Here is a 25,016-nt window from a genome sequence, read left to right on the forward strand (position 1 = left end):
AAAAAATGTATATAATTTCAGTGTAACTGAGCAAAATGCAAAAATGTTGCAACCGCCCCCAGCCTTTCCTACTATACACTTGTAAGGTAGTTCTTCTTAACTTGAGTATTTTCTTTTTTCAGCTTTTTACTTTTAATCCACTACATTTCAGAAGCAAATACTACACTTTTTTTTCACTCTACTACATTAATCTGACAAATGCACCAGGGCTACTACCTTGCAAACGAATATTTTACATATCTACAAAACATAATTCATTTATAATATATGATGAATTGTTAAAATTAAGCTGTGTAGTGAAATATAAAGTGCCTACTAAAACATTAAAATGCAGCTTACACGTTTATGTATTAGTAGCCTTTTTCAAAAATCCAGTAATAAAATGTATATAATAATAAAACTCTGGGGCCATTATCCTATATAATGAGTATTTTTATTTTTGATAGGCTACCGTAAGTACATTTCTCTGATAATATTTCTCTATTTTGAATGCAGTACTTTAACTTAATCGAGTATTTTTACACTCTGGTATTGCTATTTTACTTAAGTAAAGGATCTGTATCCTTGTACCACCACATAGGTTATCAACATACAGTATTTAAAGCACAAAATATCCTTATTATATTATATCAAGCGACCCTGGTTGAACTTCCTCTGGTCCATTTATTAGATGTTCTGGACGTTTCAATCATAACATTAAAATGTAATTTAAAAGTCAATATCAATGACCTGCTAAGTAGATTATTCCATTGTGAGCATAAAGTCAATGAGCACTGGTAAAGGCTTTTTCCGCCTTTAAAGTATAATGAGACTTACATGTCTGGTAGTCACAGTACTGGATGAATGTAAGCTCCACCCAGGTGTCATCTTCACATAAAACACCGGGACACAGCTGCAGAGACCTTCCCGAGCAAAAGACCACCTGCTGCTCCAGAAATTATTCTCCCAACCTGAATCGACCAACCTCATAAACTGAAATTCACATTCATCGCATTTGACACATACCTGTTTCCTGACGGTAGGTCGAGATGTGTGTTATAAAGTGTCTTGGTGACAGTTTTCAAGTGTAGTTTTGCCTTTAGATATGTTGTAGGGTCGAAATAATACAGCAAATTAGGTACAAGAAGTTTTCAGAATATATTTTACTTTTGGAAAATGCAAACTTTAAGTATTCTTTTATTCCTCAACAGCCTGCCGGGTTAAGTTTGCAAGTCTGACAAGTATCACCGGCACCCAGACACAATGCGTCCTCTCAATGACAGTGACTTTACGGATACGGAGGACGTGGCGAGAGACGAGAGTCTGGCCAGGGTGGAGATCGCCTTGCTCAGTGTCATCTTCGTCAGCGCCGCCATCCTTAACACCACCCTGCTGGTCGTCCTGTGGAGACAGCGCAAACAGGTGACCAGGATGCGCGTCTTCGTCTTTCACCTGTGTCTGGCGGACCTGGTGGTCACTTTCTTCCAGGTGTGTCCGCAGCTCATGTGGGACATCACGGACAGATTCGTCGGGCCGGACCTGATGTGCCGCCTGGTGAAGTACCTGCAAGTTCTCGGCATGTTTTCTTCAACTTATATGATCGTGGTGATGACAGTGGACAGATACCAAGCTGTGTGCAACCCGATGGTGAAGTTCCAGCGGACGCGCACGCGACTGAACATACCTGTGTGCGTCGCGTGGGGGGTTTCTCTGCTGGGCAGCCTGCCACAGATTTTCATTTTCTCACAGGTCGAGGTGGCACCCGGTGTGTTTGACTGCTGGGCCAAGTTTATCCAGCCATGGGGTCTGAAGACTTACATCACCTGGACCACGCTGGTCATTTTCATTTTACCTGTTATTACAGTTGTTATTTGCCAAGTGCGCATCTGCAGAGCCATCCAGATCAACCTGTACCAAAAAACTCAGCAGCAGTGCAGCGTGGCTCTCCCGCTGCCGTCCAGAGCCAGCGGCGTGGCCGGCATGTCCAAGGCCCGGGTCAAGACGCTGAAGATGACGGTGGTTATAGTGCTGGCTTACATCATCTGCTGGTCCCCCTTCTTCACTGTCCAGCTTTGGTCCGCCTGGGACACAGATGCGCCAAAAGAAAGTAAGTCACCAAATATTTGTGGCTGGTGCTCAGTTTTAGTTAATGAAAATCAAGCCTTGGTGTAGTTTATTTTATTTTATGTAACATCAGAGGTGTCTTTACGCACAAACACCATAATCTATTAATAAGTGGCAAACGACACTTGTTTGCAAACTTCTGACGCGGTGCGCTTCTGCTGTCATTCCAGCTGCGACTTTCACCATCCTGATGTTGCTGGCCAGTCTGAATAGCTGCGCCAATCCCTGCATCTACCTCCTGTTCAGCGGCCAGTTTCCCAAGAGGCTGGTGACGCTCCTGTGCCGGCGGCAGTCCAACGGTAAGGATTCAATGCACGAAGAGGCGACGCTGGTCAGCACATTGTATATGAGCTTCAAAAATGTCTCCGAGTCCAAATGAAGGGGACCCCGTTGAACCTTGAGATGTAAAAGCCTGCAGGAAAAGGCGGCGCGAAGTTTTCGCGCCTTGCTGAACTGCCTCTGAGCTCTGTCTGCATATGGACGACTATTCCTCTGAGCAGCAGATGTGAAATATTAAGACTTATAGGCTATCTATATGGGTACCTGACATTTGAAAATATGGCATGTCCTAGTACCAAAAGCAAACCAGAAATGGGTACCCATGAATGAGAACTGCGCTCCAGATGCCTGATGTTGATGAACAGGGTGCAGTTTTGATGGCCTGCAGTGCCAATGCTCTTTGGTAAAGCACCAGAAAAGAAATAGATACAGTAAACTGCTGGTGTGGATCATATCACCACATTGTTTTGACTGGGACAGGTTTGATATGATATGCCTCACATTTAAAAGAAGGTGGGTTTGGACTTGTATGTTACTTGTATTTGTATTGGCCAAACTGGCCAATACACATATACTGTAGCATATAAAATTATACTTAAGTCTTTAGAGTTAAGTTCAGAAACCTGAGGCTACAGGATATATTGCATCTACACAGTAGCTCTATTTTCTGCAGTTTAAGCTGTCAGCAAGCACAAATGTGTTTTCTTGAATAACAGAGAAAAGAAACACTTTGTTCAAAGTATGCAGTGCAGTATGTGCCCGCCTCCCAAAAAACTGTTGTAACAGTGCTGTAAGCTACTTAAAGATAGTGAAATACGTTTGTCACTTCTGTAAATGTTCACTGTGGTCACTGAGTTACTGCAAAATATGTTAAATATTCTTCTTCTGTTACAAAAGAAAGTGTTGTGGAATAAAGTCATGTTCTCACAACTGCTTTGTCTTTTTACATGTGTTAGTAAGGGTATAAATATATCAACCTTGGCTTCAAATGAAGTTCAGTAACACATACTTAGACAAAAAATACTCTGAGCCACAGAGTTGGTCACTAATTCAGTGTCACTGAGTCAGTTCAAGTCTTAGAAGCATTTTGTCAGTTTCCAGAAGGATGTTATCAAATGTAGTTTATGTACAACAAAGTCTTTAAAAATGTTTTATGTGAAAGTAATATTTAAAGGTACTTTTCAATGAGTCACCTGAGATTAATGTGTAGATAATTTCTCACTTTGACATGAAGACGGTGGAGGAGCACATTTTCTATATTGTGAAAGCATTTTTCCATGTAATTCACAGTTTACTGTAATGAAAATCAGCCAGGTTTAAACTTGGTATACAGTATGTCACACATGGTATGTGCATGATCTGCTGAGTGACTCAGGATGAAGGATTTCACACTGAAGGAACGGCACGCAGACCTGTCACAGCCTGAAAAATGTTGAGTTATACATGCAGAAAGTACACATGCATGGAATGTGACCCATTTACTTTCAACTACACCCACTTACATAGACAGACACACACACAGTGCAAAGTCTGGATAAAAATGCTTTTAACTGGTTACATTTTTCCAATCAATACCTTGTCCAATGGCCATCATTTTCTTGCAGTCATTATTTTGGACATTTAGGAAACGAGTGCTCCGTTATGCCCCAGACTGGAGGCAGGTCATTAATGCTCTGCTGCCTGTGTGACAGTAGGAATAAGTGCAATACCGGCAGCCAACAGAGCAGTCAGTATCACAGCTGTGGAAAGGTTTTTGTTAGTCACTGCGGCAGCCGCAACAGTCTTAGTTTGATCTGAGAATGTTAATATGACTCAATACAATGAGATTCATGAGAATATCTGAACTTTTATTGATTACACAGAATCCAGCAGTTATGTAAACGTCTTACTGTGTGCGGTGCTATTGTTCTTGTTGTCGCTATGAGTCACCAGTTTTAAGTGCTGCTTTGGAGCTTTGCAGCATCTTTATGATTATTATTAATCATTCTTAACATTGCACATCAGTGGGACCACTGTCCTCTTTTAAATAAAATGTATTTGTTCCAACCTTCAAGAAGAAATATACTTGTTGTAAATAACCTTTGATATCCATTGTGAACTATTCCATTTCTGATGATGTGGGTGGTTTGATGAAAGCATGTTGGATATGAACAATGCAGGACTGCTCAGAGGACGACAGGAAGTCTGAGATTTTGTAACTGTACACATGCAGTATATATATCTATATACTGCATATGTACAGTCAAAATACATGATAATGTACAGAACCAATCAAAAGTTTGTGTCCTGTCCTATACTGGCACTGTATAAATATTCATAATACATGATATAATGTATATATATTTATAATAAATGATATAATGTATATATATTTATAATACATGATATAATGTATATAATGTATATATATTTATAATAAATGATATAATGTATATATATTTATAATACATGATATAATGTATATACTGTATATTTCCTGCCACATATCGCTCTGCATCTTTGGGTCATTTGGACGCCTTGATGTGAAGTTCACATCAGTCAGTGTTAGATGGCAAACCTCTCATACATCTCCAGTAATGTCTCCATTCAGCCTCATTCACTCTCTGCTCTGTTCACTTTAATAACTTGAGCTTTTGTGTTTGTTCCACACTGAAAGTTTTCAAATGATTTGGGGGAGTTGAAGTAGTTTTTTTTTTTGTTTTGTTTTTTTTAAAGACAATTTTACTAAGGAGCCTTAGAATTGAGGAGCGCAGTGATGAATATTATTTTTTCTTCACTGAGTGTAAAAGTGTAATGAAAAGTGAAGACAAGTGTATTACTGTTGAGCATTTTGCGTGCTGAACCATTTCATTAAACGTTATTGTTGTTCACCGACACTGTTCACTCTTGTCTTGACCAAACAGGGAGACACTGACCAGGCCATAAACATAAACCTGTTCCCTGCAATACCCTCATCGGACCCCTGCAGCTGCATCACCTTCAAGTCTTTGTGGTGCTATTTAGAAGTACATAATTATTATATATTACACTCCAAAACAATACTTAACATACATGTCAGATTTAACAGATTCTACTTTTTCCTTCATCAAACTAAATGGACTAACAGCCATTTCACACCTAAATGAAAGTGATGTTCCCTTTATGTTTGATGCCACAATTACCTCATTTACCTGCAGAGATTAATAATGTTTCATCTTATCTTAATATAGCCAAGTTTAATTTAATCAGTGCTTATAATTATCATTATTCAACATCACTTACTCCAATTACTTGAGACCCCACTTATAAAAACCATATTGCTGAGTTGTGTTTTGCATGATCAGAAATATGTATGATGACTAATTGTGAAGCAGACAACAACCAGGTCAGTTGCTAATCTAAAAACATCTTTTTCCGCAATTTTAACTAATTTTACCTTTTTCTGTGGCCGCCTCAGATAAACACATATTATACACATGATCGGCTGCTGGACAAAAGTATGATAAAAACAGGTGCAACACTTAAATATTTGTGTGAATTGTTGCACTACACTATTTTTAGACATCTTCAGCTGTGACTGGAACATTACATAAGCCCAAATAATTACATCAAACCAGCTTCAGACATTCTGTACAACATGCTCACTGACTGTAATTGAAAATAATGAACCCTAATGTGCGCTTGCATCACTTAAACACACACACACGCCCCCATCTGAATGAATATACTAACAAACATTTTGCATCACACATACATGAGGCTGTTCTAGTCCACAGCAACATATACAGTCACTCAAGGTTCACTTACTCGCTCGTTCTGGAGCTTTCAACAGCAACACAAACAAGTTTGCTCAGTTGTCGTGGAATCGTAGATGTTCAAACTTTGCATTATTCTGAGCACATTTAGAACTTCTCTTCTGCATTGGCTTAAGTTTGACGTCTGATATTGTTGAAAGCAGAACAAGTGTGTAAACCGACCTTGAACAGAGATTGTCTTGTCAACTGCTGTTTTCTAGGCGAAGAATAAAGTGTCAAGTATTACATATACTGTATGTTGTACCCCGCCAAAACTTAGTAAACAGGTGTGGCTTCTTTGGTTGGCACAGAATCGTATCCTACAATGTAAAATGACTCCTTACACCTGAGGAAGTGGAAGACTAAGCGAGATTCAAGAAGTCACATGTGAGTTATGAGAAGTCACGAGTTGTGAACCCTTTCTACCTCTTCAATATAAATGCTCCTCTCTGATGGAAACTCACGTTCAAGTCATCAATGAGGCATGGTGGTCGGCATGGCTCTTTTCCCACCCACAGAGACTTGTTAGACCCTCAACGTGCAACCATACAAATAATCCTCAGTCCACACGTGTCTGCACAGTAAGATTCATAAAATGCAAATGCATTAGTGTCTTTATATGCGGACACATGAAAGCACAAAAACACTATGAAAGCACATGTTGATTTATCTGTAAGACACATCATAAACCCTTTTACCTGCTTGTTAAAGCTCAACTCTATGAGGACTATAGCTTCTTACACATACACACACAAACACAGGAGTGCTGTCTTAACTGTCAAATTTATGACTCTTGATGAACTCCCTGCCTCGAGTGTCGCAGGTATCGACACCCTAACCCTAACCCCTTAACCCTAACCCTACTCATAACCCTAACCCACTAACCCTAATCCTTACCAGGACCTCAGAAATGACATTTTGCCTCATTAGGACCAGGCTTTGGTCCCCATGAGGACTACTGGTCCTGACAAGGTCAGTGTTTATACCTGAAGAGGTCCCCAAGAGGTAACAAAAATGCACACCTGCACATGCACATGCACACACGGACGCACACACACTCACACACACAGGAGTACCGTCTTAATTATCAATATTAGGACTCTTCATGAACTCCCTGCCTCAACTGTCCTGCTGAAACATGTCCAGCATCTGTAGTGACAAGAGTTAAATCAGAAGAGACTCACAGGATAACTGCATGTTTATTTTACTCTGTGGTACACTGAACGGCATGGAAAAACAAACAAAAACCTTTTTTGGAACCAGGTTATTGATTTCTTCAGTGAAGCATCCATATTATTGTCGGGTGTGTGTTAAAGTCTGACAGTCTGGTGAACACTGAACCAGTGATATGACAGAATATAATCAAAACATGATTTTATATTTTATGTGTTATTTTTATGGTGAAACCTCTCTTTAATGAAACAAAAATGAGATGATAATATGATATGAAACTGTTGAAGGGTCCAGCAGATAAATAATAAGGAAATGAACGCCATCAAAATCAGAAGCTACTTCTGAGGAAGCTCACATTTTCAGATGTTTAAAAGGGACTACCACAAAAATATGAACATCAATAAAAAGATTTAATTCTAGACAAACTCTGCATGAAAAAAAAAAAATCAAGCCATTTTCTCACAAGCTATTGTCAACACAACTCAAAACTGAACACCCATGACATGGTGGTGATGTCATATGAGGAATATTAAAGGATAGCTTCACAATTTTTCAAGTCTGTTCTTAAACAACAGTCAGGTGCCCAAATGAACGCTGAGACATGTTTTTCTTGCTGTAATCATTCCTTCTGTTCATACTGACTATTAAGAGATCCCTTCATAACGTATTTTCAATGTAAGAAATGGGGGACAAAGCTGATATGAGGCTTCAGCCGTCCAAATTAGTCAAATCAAGTCAATATCTTTTAAAGTTACTGTCTCTTTAGAGCCAAATTTTCTCATTTTGTTACAATCCTTCCACTAGAGCTGAACTGTCCGACAAAATACAAAGAGGTGATTTTTTACTAAAAAGACTGAAACTTTAGAAAATATGCACTTTATTTGACTAACTCAGATCTGATCTTCATATAAACTTGTGAACATATTTTTACACAAAACGAGGACTGTGAATTTTGTCCTCCATCACTTACATTGAAGGCACATTTGGAGGTGATCTTCTAATGGTCAGTATGAACAGGAGGAATGATTACAGCCAGCATAACCTGTTTCAGTGTTCATATGGGCATCTGAATGTTAAGGCAGACTTGAGAAATTGTGAACCTATCCTTTAAGGTGTCTCCCATCTAAAGGAATAGTTCGACATTTTGGGATGTATTATTTGCAGTAATGTCCTGGCATTTCACTTTTTTTGTAGCTACCAAACAAACAAGATATAACGTGTTAATTAGAAATATTGAGAGGTGCTGGGAGGTGGATTTAGTTACTTTTGGACTGAGCCACTGAGCAACTGCTGACTGACGATATGTGCATGAGAGTGGTATCAAACTTCTTATCTAACTTCAAGCAAGAAAGCAAACAAGCACATCTCCCAAAATATCAAACTATTTCTTTAACCAAACACCCAAAAACATTTAATTCAAAAGAATATCTTCACATTCTAGAAGATTTCTTGTTTCGTTCAATTACTCTGTTTACTGATGAAAAAAGAAAAATCTGAAAACTCTCTGTGACATGAAGAGCAAAGAGAAATAAGAGCCGGATTCTACACACAGTAGAGCACTAGTTATATTACGCAACAAACGCTATAACTGCCTCTTATTTACAATTACATTTATACAAACGTGAGCCAGCACCTTGCAACAAATTCGCATGAAGTAAAATCCTGAAAACGGTGACACTACAAACCAAAGAGAATCCTGAAAAACTTAAACAATTAAATCTTATCGTCACTCTTACAATCTTTCATTCTCGTCTGGGGTTGACTGATTTATCAAACTAATCAGAAGACACTGAGCTGGAGCATAGGCACACCATTTTAACATGCCACACAACATGAACTAAATGAAGAAGGGGTAAATGCTCCTCTTGCTCTCTGTCTTAATCAGCTTTGACCTTTTTTAAAAAAAAAAAAAAAACGGTCTGCCATTAGGCACCTGTGCAATCAGAGATAATGCTAATTTCCTGAAGCACATTATCTGACACGACAATGAGCCTTCGTGGAATACAAAACCTGATTATATCAAGTGTATTACACACTATCATTGTCTCCTCAGTGTGTTGTTTATTACACAAAAACTGGTGTGATAATAAAAAGCACATAACTTCCACACATGAATGAGTATATTAATTTCCCATCTTCTCGCGTACAAAAATACATCCAATTTAATCTCGAGATTCAAAACAACCGCTGTCATCAAAGGTCTACGCATACATGAGTGCACTTTCACGCCAACGTTTTCCTCCACTGACCTACGGCAGCTTAGATAACATCAGAAAACTCTTCTGAGAAACCCACAGAGGATCTGAATGCCAAGTGAATTTATATTGAGTGGTTGGTTATACAACAGATTAAAGTGGCTGAAGCAGCCTGTTATGTCAACTGCATGCAGTCACACTCTCCATCACACAGAGGAAAGGAGCTGAAAGGTAAAAAGCATAATGCGTTAAGCATCGCTTCTGTGTTTCTGTGCTTCTGCAGTGACCCAGAAAACAGCTGGACAGAGGTGCAGATCAGCGAGCTGCATGCTAGGACTATCACGTGTCATGACATCAATCTGTTCAATCTGTTACTGTCCATTTCTTTTTCACTTTCTCACAATGTGCCGAGTCGTCTCATTGCTGCGTCCACAATTTAAGAGCCTTTAAGAACAATCACTACCTGCGACCTGTTGTCATTTGAGTGCCATTTAAAGGCTGAATGACCTTTCCATTAATATGATGGATTTGCTGCCAGGGGTGACAGGCGGGGTGTGATGCATTGATTACTAAAAGTAATCGCAGCCAGAGAGCGGCTGACAATCAAGGCTTGGGGGGAGGGTTGCGTTTTTTTTTTTTTTTTCTTTTGTTTGTTTTTTTAATGAGGGGAAATGATGGTCTGACATCACAGGCAGAAGAGGCGAGAGCCCTCCCTCCCCTCGTCCCCGTTGCCTTGGGGGATGCGGGGGAGCATCGCTGAACGAGTCAGACCCCAGAAACGAGGCGGAGACAAGTCCTTCTTGGTGGCCGTGAACTTCCAACCCATGTGAGACCCGCAGGTTCGGCACTGAGCAATTGTCCAGGCGTACCTGAGAGAAAAAGAAGGGGGGGGGGTGACATTTTCTTAAAGTTGAAGTTTTTAAAGGATTACAACACTTAGAATCTGTCTTTCATCTATCAAATACTCCCTTATAGACTCAACAGCTTGTTGCTTGCTCCGTAGCAGCTAACTGTGCAGCAGCTGTGGTTTGTTTGGATTCACAGAAGTTACAAAAGACTCCAATAATAGGAGAAAAGCATCAAAACATCTACAAAAAAACATCTCAGTCAGACATGGAAATAGATTTTTTAGCCATGTTGAGACACTATGAGTGTTTGGAAAATGGATCAACAGAGAAGTTCATTGTGCCACAGGAGAGTTTTGATATCAGAGTTCACAACTGGAATCAACTGTACATGCTGTGAATTCAAGCTAATTACAGCTGCTGTCCTGCATGAAGAAGACAAAACTTTTCAGAGCTTCTGAGAATTTAAAACTTCAACATAGTAGAGCTGCAACGATTAGTCGATCAGCAGAAAATTAATCGCAGGCTACTTTGACAATCGATTAATCGTTTTGAGTCATTTTTCATGAAGAAATACTATAATTATCTCATTCTAGCTTCTTAAAATGGTTTCTTTATATTTCTATGATAGTAACCTGAGTATCTTTGGTTTGTGGTATTAATTTAAGCGTTTTAAATATTAACGTGCAACACATAACTCACAACTTCACAACTCATACTGGCACTAAATGCGTCATTAAGATCCTCTCAAGGAAGAAGAATTTAAATAACCTATTCATACAGGTATATGCTTCATTAAAAATACAGTTTGTATTTTATACAAAATATTACAGTCTTTACATTGGTATTTTATAGAAGCAACAAGCCACAGACTTTACTATAATATCACAGCCTGTTTCTTACTGCTCATATGAACACCTAAAAGTCCGTAACTGACACTCTTGTCAATATCAGTGATGCAATTCCTTTGGTGAATTGAAAAATATGCAGATAAATAACTTTACATTTCATAAAGTCCTGAAGGAGTTATTTAAACTAGACAAACTCAGACCAGTGACAGAATAACACTAATAGAAATGCATCATGTAACAGGAAATCAAACTAGGTGCCATTTAACAGAGACTCTAGGAGAGGCTAATGCTGCTCTCCATAGAAACCTGGTGTTGTACAATGAACCTAGACCACTAAGAAGAGAGGAAGACAAGCACCATTGATTTAAAAAATGACACTATTGATTATGACACCACAAATTAAGGCCAAAAGCTTTCGATTTCAGGTAGCGGACAGTGTCACTATGGATTACAGCTAAACCAGATATGGTATTAGAGCGTGTTTCAGACCTCCAGTGCAATCTCACTTAAAAAGATGCATTTATGAAAGTGGTGAAAAGCACAGTGAGAGGTCTGAGTCAATCTATACACTGTATGTGTTTGTATTATTGATAGGTCAGGGAGGAGGGAGTGTGAGCTCAATGCCATCAGTACAACAGTGTTACCCTGGAAACCAGCTGTGCAGTGTGGATGGCCTGCCGACCAGGTTGAGGTTGTTGGCTTTGTAGACAGTCAGGGTTTCATGGACGTAACCATGAGGGTTGACGTACGCAGCCATGGGGCCGTACAGAGACAGGCTGCAGAGAGAGACGAAGCAGGTGGAATATGTTATCAGCAGTGATTATGACTTAAAGGACGTCCTAAACAATAGTCAGGTGCCCAAACAAACATTGACTCGTTTTTCTTGCTGTTCTCCTTTATATATATATATATATATATATATATATATATATATATATATATATATATATATATATATATATATATATATATATATATCCTATATTCCTTCTGTTCCTACTGACCATTAAGAGATCCCTTCATAATGCACATTCAATGTAAGAAAGGGGGGACAAAGCTAATATGAGGCTTCAGCCGTCGAAATTAGTCAAATAAAGTCAATATCTTTCAATGTTACTGTGTCTTTAGAGCCAAATTCCCTCTTTTTGTTACAATCCTTCCACTGCAGCTGAACAGGAAAACACTGTCCGTCGAGACACAAGAGGGAATTCATCACTAAAAAGACTAAGTGAGGAAGATAAACTTTATTTGAGTAACTCAGACTGCTGAAGCCTCATATTATCTTCAAATAAAGGAGGACTATGGATTTTGTCACTTACATTGTAAAAAATGGAGGCCAAAATCTACAGCCCTCCTTCTATGCAAAAATGATATAAGGGCTCAGCTGTCAAAATTAGTCAAATGAAGGGGACATCTTTCAAAGTTACTGCCGCTTTAGTGCCAAATTTTTGTTACAATCCTTCCACTGCAGCTGAAAAGGAAAACACTGTCTGATGAGACACAAAGAGGGAATCCATCACTAAAAAGACTGAAACTTTGAAAAATATGCACTTTATTTCACTGACTCAGATCTTATCTTCAGATCTTAAACTCATTTTAAACAAAAGGAGGACTGTGGATTTTGTCCCCATCACTTACATTGTTAAGCACATTTGGAGGGGATCTTCTAATGTAAATGTAACTGCTGCAGTCTTTCTGAACCAACCAGTGAGTTCTTATGACAAACTCATGTTGCACAGTCAAGCACTGTTCAAATCCACAAACCTTAGATTCTTATCAACACTGCAGTGTTTCCAAAAATACCATGTACAGTATGTCAGGATGGATTATGTGCCTAAAAGGTAACTGTAGAGTCACACAAAACATCACCATGACATGACCACTCTGGGAAGAACATTTCCCTAAGAAGAGGCATCATACAGCTTCTGTGTTGGGACCTGGGACAACGATGGAAATAAGTCCAGGACTTCGTCATTCTATCCCTGACTGTCTGGTAGTCAAAATATTTTGTTATGAGTGTTGTCAAACTAAATAACAATGTGAAAATGTTTTTTCAAACTCAAACTATTTCAGGTAAAATTTAAAGGACCAGTGTGTAGGATTTAGTGACATCTAGTGGTGACGTTGCAGATTACAACCAACTGAATAACCCTCACCTTCCCAGCATGTAGGAGAACCTACAGTAGCTGCGAAAAAAGCGAAAGAAGCTCTCTAGAGCCAGTGTTTGGTTTGTCTGTTCTGGGCTACTGTAGAAACATGGCAATGCAACATGGCGGGCCACGTGTAAGAGGACCCGCTCCCTATGTAGATATAAAGGGCTCATTCTAAGGTAACGAAAACACAATACTTATATATATATTTTCAGGTGATTATACACTAATTAAAACATACTTATGAATATTATATTCCATTTCTGCCAAGTCCGTTCGGCTAAATGCCACTAAATTCTACACACTGCACCTTTAAGTCAAATTTTGGGGTGCAACCTGTAAACTTCAAAACATATTTCACACATCAAAACATTCTCTTCATCAATGGCTTGGAAGAACCTGTCAGTGTGGTGATAAAGTGAATATAACACAGAACTACAAAGCTAAGACTTAAGGATGGAAAATGTTTTACAACACAATTACTTAAATCTACAGGTCTCCGCAGAAAATACAACCCAAAAACACATTTTTAAAATACAATCAGCACCAAAAATTTCCATTTAGGTTGGCTTCTCGAGTAACTATTCACTGTACTCTGGTTCTGGTTTAGGCCCCTGACTGAAAATGCATTAGCTACATATGTTGTTCTCTTAGTCAGAGGAAGTGTGTTTTAACAGTTCGCACCTTCTGAGTGTCTAGCTCCAGAAATCATATTAAACACATCATCACTCATTTGCTCAGATTATCTGGATGTCCTAAGACACAAACGTTAATGCACTTTTCACATAAACGTACAGTGAGCGTCTGGACAGTTTCATCATCAGTGTTACAGGTTTTGTGTGTCACTCTCGGACAAACACGCTGACCATCACACGTCACAGGCAGTTAGAAAATTACATTACATAACAGCATCTGCTTGTGGAGGTGCAGAGCAGGGCCACTTATCTTCATGATGTAACCCCAGACTTTATTCTTCCAGACCATCAAACTAGCGTCGACTTTGATGTGTTAATAATTACAGTGATTACAGTCATGGAGTTACTTACAAAAATACAAAAAGCAATTATATATAGAGGCAGATTTGTTCCTGGTTAAGTACCAGTCAGGCTGTTTTTATGGGGTTTTTGTTACATTATCGCTCTGTTTTTTCTGATAAAACCACAAAAATCAATCGTGAAATGCTTAAAGCCTGAAATGTGTCTGTCTTTCAGTAAAAGTACAAACAACAAGGACAAATTGGCTCCATTAAGTGATATTTTAGATCATTATTAATGAATCATATGAATCCCTGTGAGAGGAATACTGCTGTCACAACTCCCTGCACTGTTCAGACGTTTTCAGCTCATTCTTTACGTTATTTGACAGGTGAAGAAAGTGCAACACCAAGCATAATATTCACAGTGATCGATTCCAATGATTTTCTTAGTTTGTATTCAAACGGTCATATACAGCACAACTTTGGAGAAAGTCCTCACCTGAAGATCTCATTTTTTGTGGTGATTTCTGTGTCCTGGCACTGCTTACAGCACAGTGACGTGCACTGAGGAGGAGAGATAATGACATTAAAACACGACATACATTATATGTGTCAAAAGTTCACTTTGTGAGGTGTTCTCACTGTTCTCACTAAGTGACAATGTTATAATAATACATCCAATCCTTTATGCCTGCACAAGAGCAACAGGCCGGATGACGGGTGTTTAGGTCGTCTATGTGACCAGTGAGACGCTACATTAAGGAGGATTATTATCTTCAATCATACAGGAGGAAATGCTGTGATAATGGGCTGACACATTTAAGAAGCACTTCACACATCCAGTTACAGCAAAGAGCTTGTGTGTGTGTGTGTGTGTGTGTGTGTGTGTGTGTGTGTGTGTGTGTGTGTGTGTATTTTCAGCTTAATGCATTACGTCTTTCTAACCCAGGAGTCTTCATAAAACTGTTGCTGTGACATTCAACTGAATGCTTTTTTTTAATAAAATCCCTTGGCTTTGATCAATTTTCTTGCACTTTCAAAAGCTCATTAGGCCAAACTTTAATACTCTAACTGTTCTAGGTCTCTGCCTGTCTGACCATGAAATTCACATTATGATTGACTATTTATCAGAATTATATTGAGACTAAATATCTGCTGAAAGCATCAGCAGGCACCAAAACATTGTCGAATTATTAAGAAATGTATTCAATATGTGTTGATTTTGTCAATATCTTTCAGTCCAGTGAACTGTCTTATAACTCAAAGCGATTATTGTTAAATTTTAAAATATGAACTTTGGGGGTATTTTACCCTCCTGACACTACTTTGTTCTCAAGTTGCATTTGTAGTTTTGTTGTGACGATGATGGTGATGGAAAGCACTATTACATTATTACAATTCATCCTGGGGGAAACATGAATGTCTGTTAAAATTAACACTGAAATCCCTCCAATAATTGTTGAGATATTTCAGTCCAGACCGAAGCGGTGGACCGACCAACCAACGCTGCCTTCCTTAAAGCTGCCTCGCTAGCAAAGCTAAGAACAACCCATGAACGCCCTGACACACAGGACTGATGCAAACCAGGAAGACAGAGGCCAGATGGCTTTGTTCTGTTTATATTAAAATATGGATGTTGGTGGTGATGTGAGGAAGGTAAGATAAAGAAAGAAGTACTTCAACACTGTCTACTACCTCTAGTCTCAGGATCTACCCTTTAAGATATAAACATCATGTATCAGGAACAAGCTGAAGAAGAATTTGCAGTAGCTTAAATATCTATGAATAACAATTTTCTGCTGTTTGAACGATCGATGCTTTGTTGGAAAACACCCACAAAACATACAACATATGCTGACAACTGATCTATTACAATTCATTGCTACTTGCTTATACTAAACTTCTTTCAAACAAATTTGGTTGTTAAGGTCAACTTTAGTCTGGGATACTGCAGCAACAAAACATCAATTAGCTCCTGACATGGAAGTTTAAATATACCAAAGAACACAGTACAACACAAGGAGGAGCAGCTGATCTTATCCCACAAATCAAACCACGAGGGGAAACGATGCTGCGACTACAATGACAGAGGAGACTGAAAGGCTGCCGTGGGCGGGGTGAGCGGTGTCCTTTTACTTACCCGGTCCATGATGTCCAGCTCACAGCGAAGTCTCTGGATGGCACTGCCGATTTTCAGCAGCTGGAGCCGCAGAGCGTCGTCTATGGGCAGACAGGCCGCCACTCTGTAGGAGAAGTCTGACAGAAACCAGACAGAGGTGAAAAGCGGGAGGGATGAAAGGAAGGAAGGAAAGAGAGCGCGAGGAACACAAACAGAGAGACGAAGGTGTGCGTGCGTGTGCGTATCTGCGATCCATCTGTAATAAACGGAGCAGGGGCTTACCTACGGCATTCGTGGGGAGAGAGTCATCCTTCAGATTCTCGTCCCATTCGTGGAGCTGCTTCTTCACTCTGTTCATGAGCGACTCCTGCGAGGTGAAACACAGGAAGCAGAGAAAACATGGTTTACATTCACTTTTATGTGATGTTTATGCACTAAGCAAGCAGTGTCGCAGGCTGAGATGCTTACAGAGTCGTAGAGTGCGTAGACCCAGGGTGGCCATGGCGTCAGGGTGGCACAGTGAAACTTCCTCTGATGAACAACAGGCGGACCATTAGTCAATTAAACCCACAGTTCAGTGGTTACTCTTCCCTTTCTTTCTCACATCACCATAACTGATAACCAACATGACCAAAAGTATGTGGACATCTGACCATTACACCCATAGGAGAAAATGCACCTGTGTACAAAGTCACATGTTGAAATACAGTTGGAACAAAAAGTTGGAAAATCACCATTGTCTAAAATACCACTACACCATGTGTTTGTAGCATTCAGATCTCCCTTAACGGCAACTCAAACCATGAAAAACAGACCCAGACCAAAAGTATGTAGACAGGTGCAAATACTTTTGGCCATATAGCGTCAAATGAACTTGATCACAACATGCTACATATTTTGCATTGGCATATAAATAGTATGTAATTACATTTCTTATTAACAAAGCAAACAAGTCAATAAAAAAAACAAAATCACATTTTTCAAAGTTTTTTTTAAACTATTCAACTATAACAGTAAAACATTTGTAATATGATTGTTGCAGCAACCACTGCCAGTTTAAATTTTTTAAATCTTTTTTTTTTTGCTATTTTTTTCAAATTACTCTCACAAGTTGATTAAATATAAACCAAAGTCTCACAACTTTTTTAAAGGCCTCATTCACTTTTCTAGAATTCACATGACTGCAGAAACCTTACTTATATATACTTATATATACTTTATGTGTAAGCAGATAATACAGGCAGCTGTTAATTAACACCGTTAAAGTTTCAAGCATTAAAAAACCCTCTGGCCAAGACAACAACATTCAAAAGGTCTTTACTTGTGAGCATCATAAAAGACAAATGTTTATTGCCTTGTGATGGAATTTAATCTAATTTTAAAGGACACAAGAGCAGAAAGTCATGCTTGCAATTACAGCACATTTACGTGCAAGTATGTCTGACCTGTTGGTAATTATTCCACCAGCACTGGGCCTGTTTGCAGCTCTGAGTCGGGGGTTTGGAGGAGGGGTGCATGTGCAGCCTGGAGAGGGGCGTTAGCTGCACGGCAGACAGCGGATCAGGAAGGATTCTCTCTGGAAGGATCTGTACTTTGGCTTGTCTGATCCTGAGGAGAGAAACAGAGGGAGCTAATGACAAACGCAGAGGAACAAAAGAAACCAGAGCAAGGCAAGCAGATGAGTGAAACCGAGCGGATGAATAACAGATTAAACAAATGGCGTGCCGGCTGAATGTTATCAAGCATATGGCAGGATGTTTGTAAAGGTAAGATGGTCATAAAAATGTGCCGCCTGTTCATTTTCTCTGCCAGCTCCTCAACCAGACACTAAGTGAACTTTATGGAGTCCAGACATACAAGCATGCACCAATGAACACCACATGAGACCACATGAGGATGCAAAACCACCTTCAGGCTTGCCCATATAACATGTTACAGCCATCCATTTTCCAAAATGAAATGAGCTCTCATCCTGCAAAATGACAATATTCAATATGGGACCTCGATTTAATCTCTATCAATATGATAAAAAATAATCTGCAAAACTGCTCCTTTAATATGATGCTTCTGGATTTCTGTGGCTCAGTGATCCATAAATAACATTCAACAATTAAAAATGTTGTAGACATGTTACCCAAAGGAGAATTGTACAGAAATATGCAGTATCTATCAATATTCGGTATGTATCACCTCAGAATGAAGCACATCCGCTGATGCCACTGAAGTGAGTGATAGCGTCAATGTTACACTTGCTAGAGTCACTTGCAGTACAACAAGAGGTCAACGGGATTATGACGAGCAATTTGTGTGCGTTATATAATAGCAACTTGCAAATGACGGAAATATGTCTTTATGAAAACTCAATTTTATGGATGTAGAGCATGATTTCCTGTGCAGCGGAGGACATAGGTAATCCTGATCTATAGTATGACCATTACAGTTAAGTGGGCAGCTTTTCTCCATAAATGCTGCTATGGTTTACTGTATCCTTCAACAAGAGGAAGCACCTAGAATGATTAAAAATAAACTAAACCTCTTTGTGAGAGTGTTAGAGTATAAAAGCACAAGACACAATCATTAATCTTATTTTTAAAATGTGCATATTTGCAGGAATGCGAGTTACACTCCACAAAAACACATGGTGGAAACTATGTTCATTTCAGATCACATTTGGAAGATGACTGTAAAAAGTGTAATTCTGCCCTCTAGCTGTGAACTGTGACAGCACCACCTGAGAAACCAGTATCCGATGTGATGTCCTCTTCATTGAATAAATATATATCACATATATAAACCACTGACACTTGAAAGTTAGATTTCATTTTTACATCAACTTAAAACATCTCAATAAATGTTTGCAACTGCAATCTCAGTTTTAGGGTACAAAGAGTGCTGTTTTTCATTCTAAACAGTGTTAATATAATATTACAGATAATTAACTAAAAAATTACATTCATGTTATTTTCCTTTTTGAATCAGACCCTGACTAACTGCTAAGAATACCCGCAGGGCTCTGATTTCTGCAGACAGCCTCTGGCTTTAGTTCATTTGAGAACTGCAGCACAATGTGCACATCTTTATTCGGGACGGCAGCTCTCTTCACATGTGCACAAGCAATAAGTCCTGACCTTTGGTTCATGGTTTATGATTCAATTTCAACTTACCCATCTGCTTGTGTTCTTATCTCATGGACTTTGAATCTCTGCCTCCCTACAGCTTTCACTTTGACAGTTTCAATGCCGTACTCCTGCTCCTCTCGATATGCATAGATTTCAGCTGTCGTCCCAAACTCTGCCTCCGGCTCGCCTGCATCGCTGCAGAAACCAACATCAAATAAAGTCATTAAAATTTCATAATAATGTAAAGGGTTACTCCAGTGATTTAGTATTCTACTTCTGTAAGGTCGGGGAACTGGCATGAGACAGAATAAAAAAATAATAAAAGTCAAAGCAGCAGAGGCCAAAATATCCTGACTTTTAGTGTCAAGTATGGGTCAAGCTTTAAAGATGCCAGATCCTACATTTCCCATAATGCAATTTGATAGCATATTATCTATTAGAACCATGATTAGAACCTCCAACCAAGCCTGGTAAGCACCCAGATCTTTCAAACTCCACATCTCCTGTTTGTAATCAGTTAAAAAAGGGGTCTCCATGTAAGGTAACTCCATGATGACATAATCAGACATTTAAAAAGTTCCCTCCGGTGTCACAGAAGACATTAGTAGTACTCCTCATGATGAGTCGTAAACTGATCTTTGTGTATGAAATCAGTGGAGCGCCCCTTTAAATGATACATCATCAGTAGCCGCGTACCTGTGTGCGAGCACAGCAAAGGTGCGGTCTCTCTGGATGACGCTCCTCATCATGCTGACCTCCTGCGGCCTGAACAGCTGCAGAGGCAGCGTCTGACCCGGCACCAGCATCACGGCCGTGTGTGGCAGCACAGGGATGGTCTGGCAGCTGTCATCGTCGTGGACTGTGCGGCCGTGAAACTCCTCCATGTCTGAGCCCAGGTACTGCCATCACAAGGGTCAGAGTTAACATAACAAAACAGGATCTGAGCAGCTGCAGAGACCTGCAACACAGCTGTCTGACACACGTGTGGCAGTAAATAATGTCAAGAACTACAAGAGGACAGCTGCGGCATCACTCACAGCATGTGACGTGGGGAGACTGGGGTCAAAGGTGATGACGCTGGGCTTCTCTGCCTCCTCACTGTCTCGGTCTTCAGTCTCCATGTCATCTTCCTCTTCCTCCTCCTCCTCCTCATTGTCTGTCATGGCACAGCAAGCACAAAAGGAGTTTAGCTCACAGTGAGCGGCTCCTAAACGAACTACAGCTGCAACATGATCAGTTAAATGGGGGATAAAAGTGAGGGGAAAGCGAAAGCAGAGGCTCACAAGTGGCCTGTTGTGAAGAAATGGTAGCTAGCTGTTAGCTGAATGGAAATATAAACGCTCTTTCTGAGGAAACGCCGAGGGGAGCTGCGACTCTGTCTGTGCGTTGAACTGTTACCTGGTAAGAGCTGTAACTGGTTCCCCATGTTGTCGTTGATGTTGTCTTCACCTCCACCCCTCTCGTCAGCCATATCCTTGTGTTTACAATACTAACTCTTCTTCTACGGCGTCTTCAATGTGCGGCAGCCACGTGACTCCCGAGCGCCCCCTGCCGACCGTCTGCACAAACTCAGTTTAATCATGTAAATATGGAATTAAAATAATCAATTTCTTTAAAGTGGAGTATATAAAAAGCATTCATGGTACTTGAGCATCTTAAGCTTCAGCTGTAAATTAGATTTGTGTATAATATTATTATTAATAACAATGATTTATGGACTAAACCAAAACTGTGTATATGTACGATGATAAAAACTGAATATGATACTGAGAATTATGTTCTATATTATTTGTCTAAAAAGCAAAGATCTCTATGTGCTCAGCTGAGATTTGGTATTATTCCACTGGCTGTTGAAACTGGATGTTATGTTAATCTAGAAGAAGAAAAGCAGATTTGTCTAAATGATAGAAAATGAGTTTCATTTTGTTTTCTACTGTCCTTTTTATTGGGAACTGTGCAATGCTTTGTTTAGTGAGATAAAAGTAGATGTTGACTTTGTAAATATGGATGATGCACAAAGACTGTTGGCTGTTCACATGTGAAACATATAAATTAGTCAGTTACTTACAGAAAGCCTGGGAGAAGAGGGGGGGAGCCCTTTATCAAGATAATATGTAGATATGTTAAATTTCTTTTCTGTGAGCAGTTCATTTGGGATTTTTATTTTGTATTGTTTCATTTTTTTGTGTTTCTTTTCTTTTTCCACATACTTCTCTATATGTTTTGTATATGTATTACTGGAAGATGCATGATTTGTAAAATAGTAGTGTCTTGTGATCCCAGACACAGAAATAAAAACTAAAAACCAATACTGCATCATACATTACTATTACTATGACACCTGTTGGCTAATTAATTAAATATTTTATTCATTCACTTTGTTCAACTACATGGTTGATACATTTTATTTCCCAACAGAAAGATCTAAACTCTATTTGTTGACATAAAAGTAATGAAATGTATATACTGTATAATCAGTCTTAAAAATACAGGAATCAACATATAAAATATCCACCAATGTAAAGTACAAGTTTCTTCATAATAATATAATGCTAACAAGGGCCGTTCTGCCTGCATAAGTAGTTTCTTTTGATACTTTCAATACATTTTGCTGATAATACTGCTGTACTTCCACTTGAACGCTGGACTTAAACTAGATTGTGGTTTCTATACTTTTATTTAAGTAAAGAATCTCAATACTTCTATACACTGACAATATTATATATAAACTTGTACGGATGAGAGACATATATATACTGTAAATGACAGTTACATGCTGTTGGTGTGCAGGTGGTCAAACAATGGACTGTGTTCTCATTTACTCAAATGAGGTTCAAGCAGTTTAAGCTTTTGAGCAATTAATGCTCAGAAGATGAATGAAGTCTATCTAATCTCATCTGAGATAGAATAAAATACTTTTTAATACGCCCTCCACTGATTTGTACTAATCAGAAGGTTAAGAAAGAGAGTTTACCTGTATAATATTTGTACCTTTCAACAGCAAAATGAGCTATGATGATGCATAATTAGCATTAGAAATTTAAACAGCAGAACCGGAGAAATTAAACAAGAACTAGAAAAAGCAAAATTGCAAATATGATGAAAGTCAGCGAATGAGTTGCTACGCTTCTCGATCTGACATTACAACCAATTTGGACTCACAGCCAAAATTTAATTCAAAAGACTGTTTGTAGCTTAAATTGTCTCTAAAAATGTCTTGTTTATTTCTGAGAGATTGCGAATCTCTAGTGGCCAGACGCTGAGTGAGTCTTATCTCTCTTGACATTTTCTGCACAAATAGACAAATGAAGTTGTGTTTCTATCTGAGAAATGGCTTTAAATGCCATGTTTGTGCCTGTGCATGAAGTGAATCTGTTCTCAATTTTAGTATGAGGGGAGGTTGAGATTGTTGCGTATCCAGAATTACCTTCTGTAGTTGACATTATACTGGGTGTGTTTATGGCCTTAGACATCAATATCTGCAATCAAAAGTGTTGATGTACTGATTACTGATGCTGTCTGGTTATGATGTGGTGATAACATCTGCTAGTTGTAAACTTATGTTCTTACTCATGTTCTAAATTATTAATAATAAGTGTTGAAGTACATAGAAAGTTAGTGTTGTGTTGGTTCTGATCACCAGTACATTTAATTTGTAATTATAAATTTACAGACTGGCAAATGAATATTTTCTTAAATAGTCTCACACATTTTACGATACCCAAAGTCACTGGAGAAGTGAATGTGAAGTCATACTTAATATTCGTGAATCCTTTGGAAACAATTAATTGTTTAAGTCGTCAGCAGACCTCAGTCTTTTGGATGTCTTTTACTTTTTCTGTGCATTTATAATCACTGCACTGAAACTGGAAGATTAAAAGACTATGACTAAAAGGCCACTTTTAACAAGTAGGTGTCTGCACCTAAACCTCAGTGTGGAACTGTAAGTCCAACATGCTGAGTACAGAGCCAAACACAAATGTCAGTCCAAATTCTTTGTGCATTATATTTCATATTCTGTACTTAAAGTACATCCTTGATGTGTCAATGCACAATTTATCACATGGCCAGCATCTACAATGAGATATTAAAAATAAGATGTGGCAAAACTTTGCACTCAAGCCATGGACAATTATGTGATCTGTACACCTGGTATTGTCTGCAAGTATAAAAAGCATAAATATTGACCATTCTCCCTTATGAGTTATTGAGACTCAGGCATTAAGTCCTGAACCCGTAGTCTTAATCTCTTTCTTGCATACTAGTAACATTGATGCATAGATTTAATCCTCAGGTCTCTGCAGGGTTTCAATGTGCCAATTTTACATGCCCTGTATGAACTGCTCCAGTTTGAGTTCTCACATCTTTGCTTCTTACACCAAAAATTATAGAAACCCAGTTTACACTAGTCAGGAAACCAGAGCTATAGTTATACATGACTCACTCCCTCTATGCAGTGCAACTAACTAATATAAAAGTGCACCCACAGACTTTTAATCCTATATAACGGAGACTAGACAAGAGGCTGAAACTTGTGGCAAACTTTTAAGAACATTTATTGTTCAATACACCACATGACAGTTGTTGGTCAACAAGATGTTATATATGGTCCATGAACTAAACAGCTGTAGTTCTGATGTTGAGAGATCTGTCCAGCGTCGTTGTCGCCTTCGTCAGACTGTCACAGCTGGCTCCGTGAGAAGCGTGGTCATCTGAAGTCAGGGTGTAGTCTTCATTTTGCTGATGGAGGCTCTACGTGATCCACTTCAGCTACACGTGTCAGTCATCTGAAGAGGCTCTGACAGGATCACAGCTGGCAGGGATGAGGGCTTACTTTGACCTCTGCCTCATCTTTCTCCTTTTACGCTTCAGCCTGTTAAAAATAAACAGCAGCTGTCAGGAAACATGCAGAGGTTTGCTGCTCAGTGTCCATTTGATAGTGCACACCATCTGGACGGACAAAACCCACAAGTCATCTAACTCAAATAACTTCACACTGGCAACACTGATCCGAGTTATGAACTTGCCAATGTGGGGATTTAATTGATAAATCAAAAAAAAAAAAGGGAAAAGATTGAGACTGTATAACTTCTGTTGAGCAGCAGCAACAGCAGCCTCTGCTGCCAAAAGTGGTAATTACAGGATGCTGCTGCATTTAATTCTGTTGATATTTGAGCAGTGATGGTACCACACTATTGGAACATGAGGGAACACTGAAGGGGAACAGACTTCACTTATACTGCATCTAGACTGCAAGCATAGCATGAGGAGAAGATTTAGTAGAGCAGCGAGTGCTCTGTCTATACAGTTTACACTATTTTGATATCCCTTCTGGTTAGTCTGTGATCCCAACATCTGAACCCACAGCAGGTGCTAAAAATGTAGTTGCTAACTAGCGCTACACTGACAAAGATATAATCCACAACATTTTTA

The 25,016-nt window shown here is 39.1% G+C and overlaps 2 protein-coding genes across 3 annotated transcripts; one reads left to right on the forward strand and one right to left on the reverse strand.

The window, feature by feature from the left end:
• On the forward strand, positions 1–3,292 carry LOC122980356 (vasopressin V2 receptor-like). 2 transcript variants are annotated; one of them, XM_044348295.1, is made up of 3 exons: positions 1–1,018; positions 1,191–2,086; positions 2,274–3,292. In XM_044348295.1, exons 2-3 carry the CDS (start codon positions 1,243–1,245, stop codon positions 2,480–2,482), a joined length of 1,053 nt encoding a protein of 350 aa, XP_044204230.1. In that variant the 5' UTR covers positions 1–1,018; positions 1,191–1,242; the 3' UTR covers positions 2,483–3,292. The 2 variants fall into 2 exon arrangements, with proteins under 2 accessions (XP_044204230.1, XP_044204231.1); XM_044348296.1 differs by having other exon boundaries at positions 1–2,086.
• Positions 3,293–9,205: 5,913 nt separating this feature from the next.
• On the reverse strand, positions 9,206–21,223 carry crbn (cereblon). Its single transcript, XM_044348488.1, has 11 exons — positions 20,982–21,223; positions 20,621–20,739; positions 20,280–20,482; positions 19,629–19,778; positions 17,910–18,072; positions 16,933–16,995; positions 16,747–16,831; positions 16,486–16,601; positions 14,845–14,909; positions 11,864–11,995; positions 9,206–10,392 (listed from the first exon to the last, which is right to left on the reverse strand). Exons 1-11 carry the CDS (start codon positions 21,052–21,054, stop codon positions 10,209–10,211), a joined length of 1,353 nt encoding a protein of 450 aa, XP_044204423.1. The 5' UTR covers positions 21,055–21,223; the 3' UTR covers positions 9,206–10,208.
• Between the last annotated feature and the right edge of the window lie 3,793 nt (positions 21,224–25,016).

The sequence above is a fragment of the Thunnus albacares genome, chromosome 4 (assembly GCF_914725855.1).
Source record: "Thunnus albacares chromosome 4, fThuAlb1.1, whole genome shotgun sequence".
NCBI lineage: Eukaryota > Metazoa > Chordata > Actinopteri > Scombriformes > Scombridae > Thunnus > Thunnus albacares.

Coding starts and splice junctions, on each gene's coding strand:
- LOC122980356 (XM_044348296.1), top strand. CDS start 1,243: ATGCGTCCTCTCAATGACAGTGACTTTACGGATACGGAGGACGTGGCG. Junction 2,087..2,273: donor CACAGATGCGCCAAAAGAAA/GTAAGTCACCAA, acceptor CTGTCATTCCAG/CTGCGACTTTCACCATCCTG.
- crbn (XM_044348488.1), bottom strand. CDS start 21,054: ATGGCTGACGAGAGGGGTGGAGGTGAAGACAACATCAACGACAACATG. Junction 16,996..17,909: donor GGTGGAATAATTACCAACAG/GTCAGACATACT, acceptor GTTGTTCATCAG/AGGAAGTTTCACTGTGCCAC. Junction 14,910..16,485: donor AGCTGGACATCATGGACCGG/GTAAGTAAAAGG, acceptor TCTCCTCCTCAG/TGCACGTCACTGTGCTGTAA.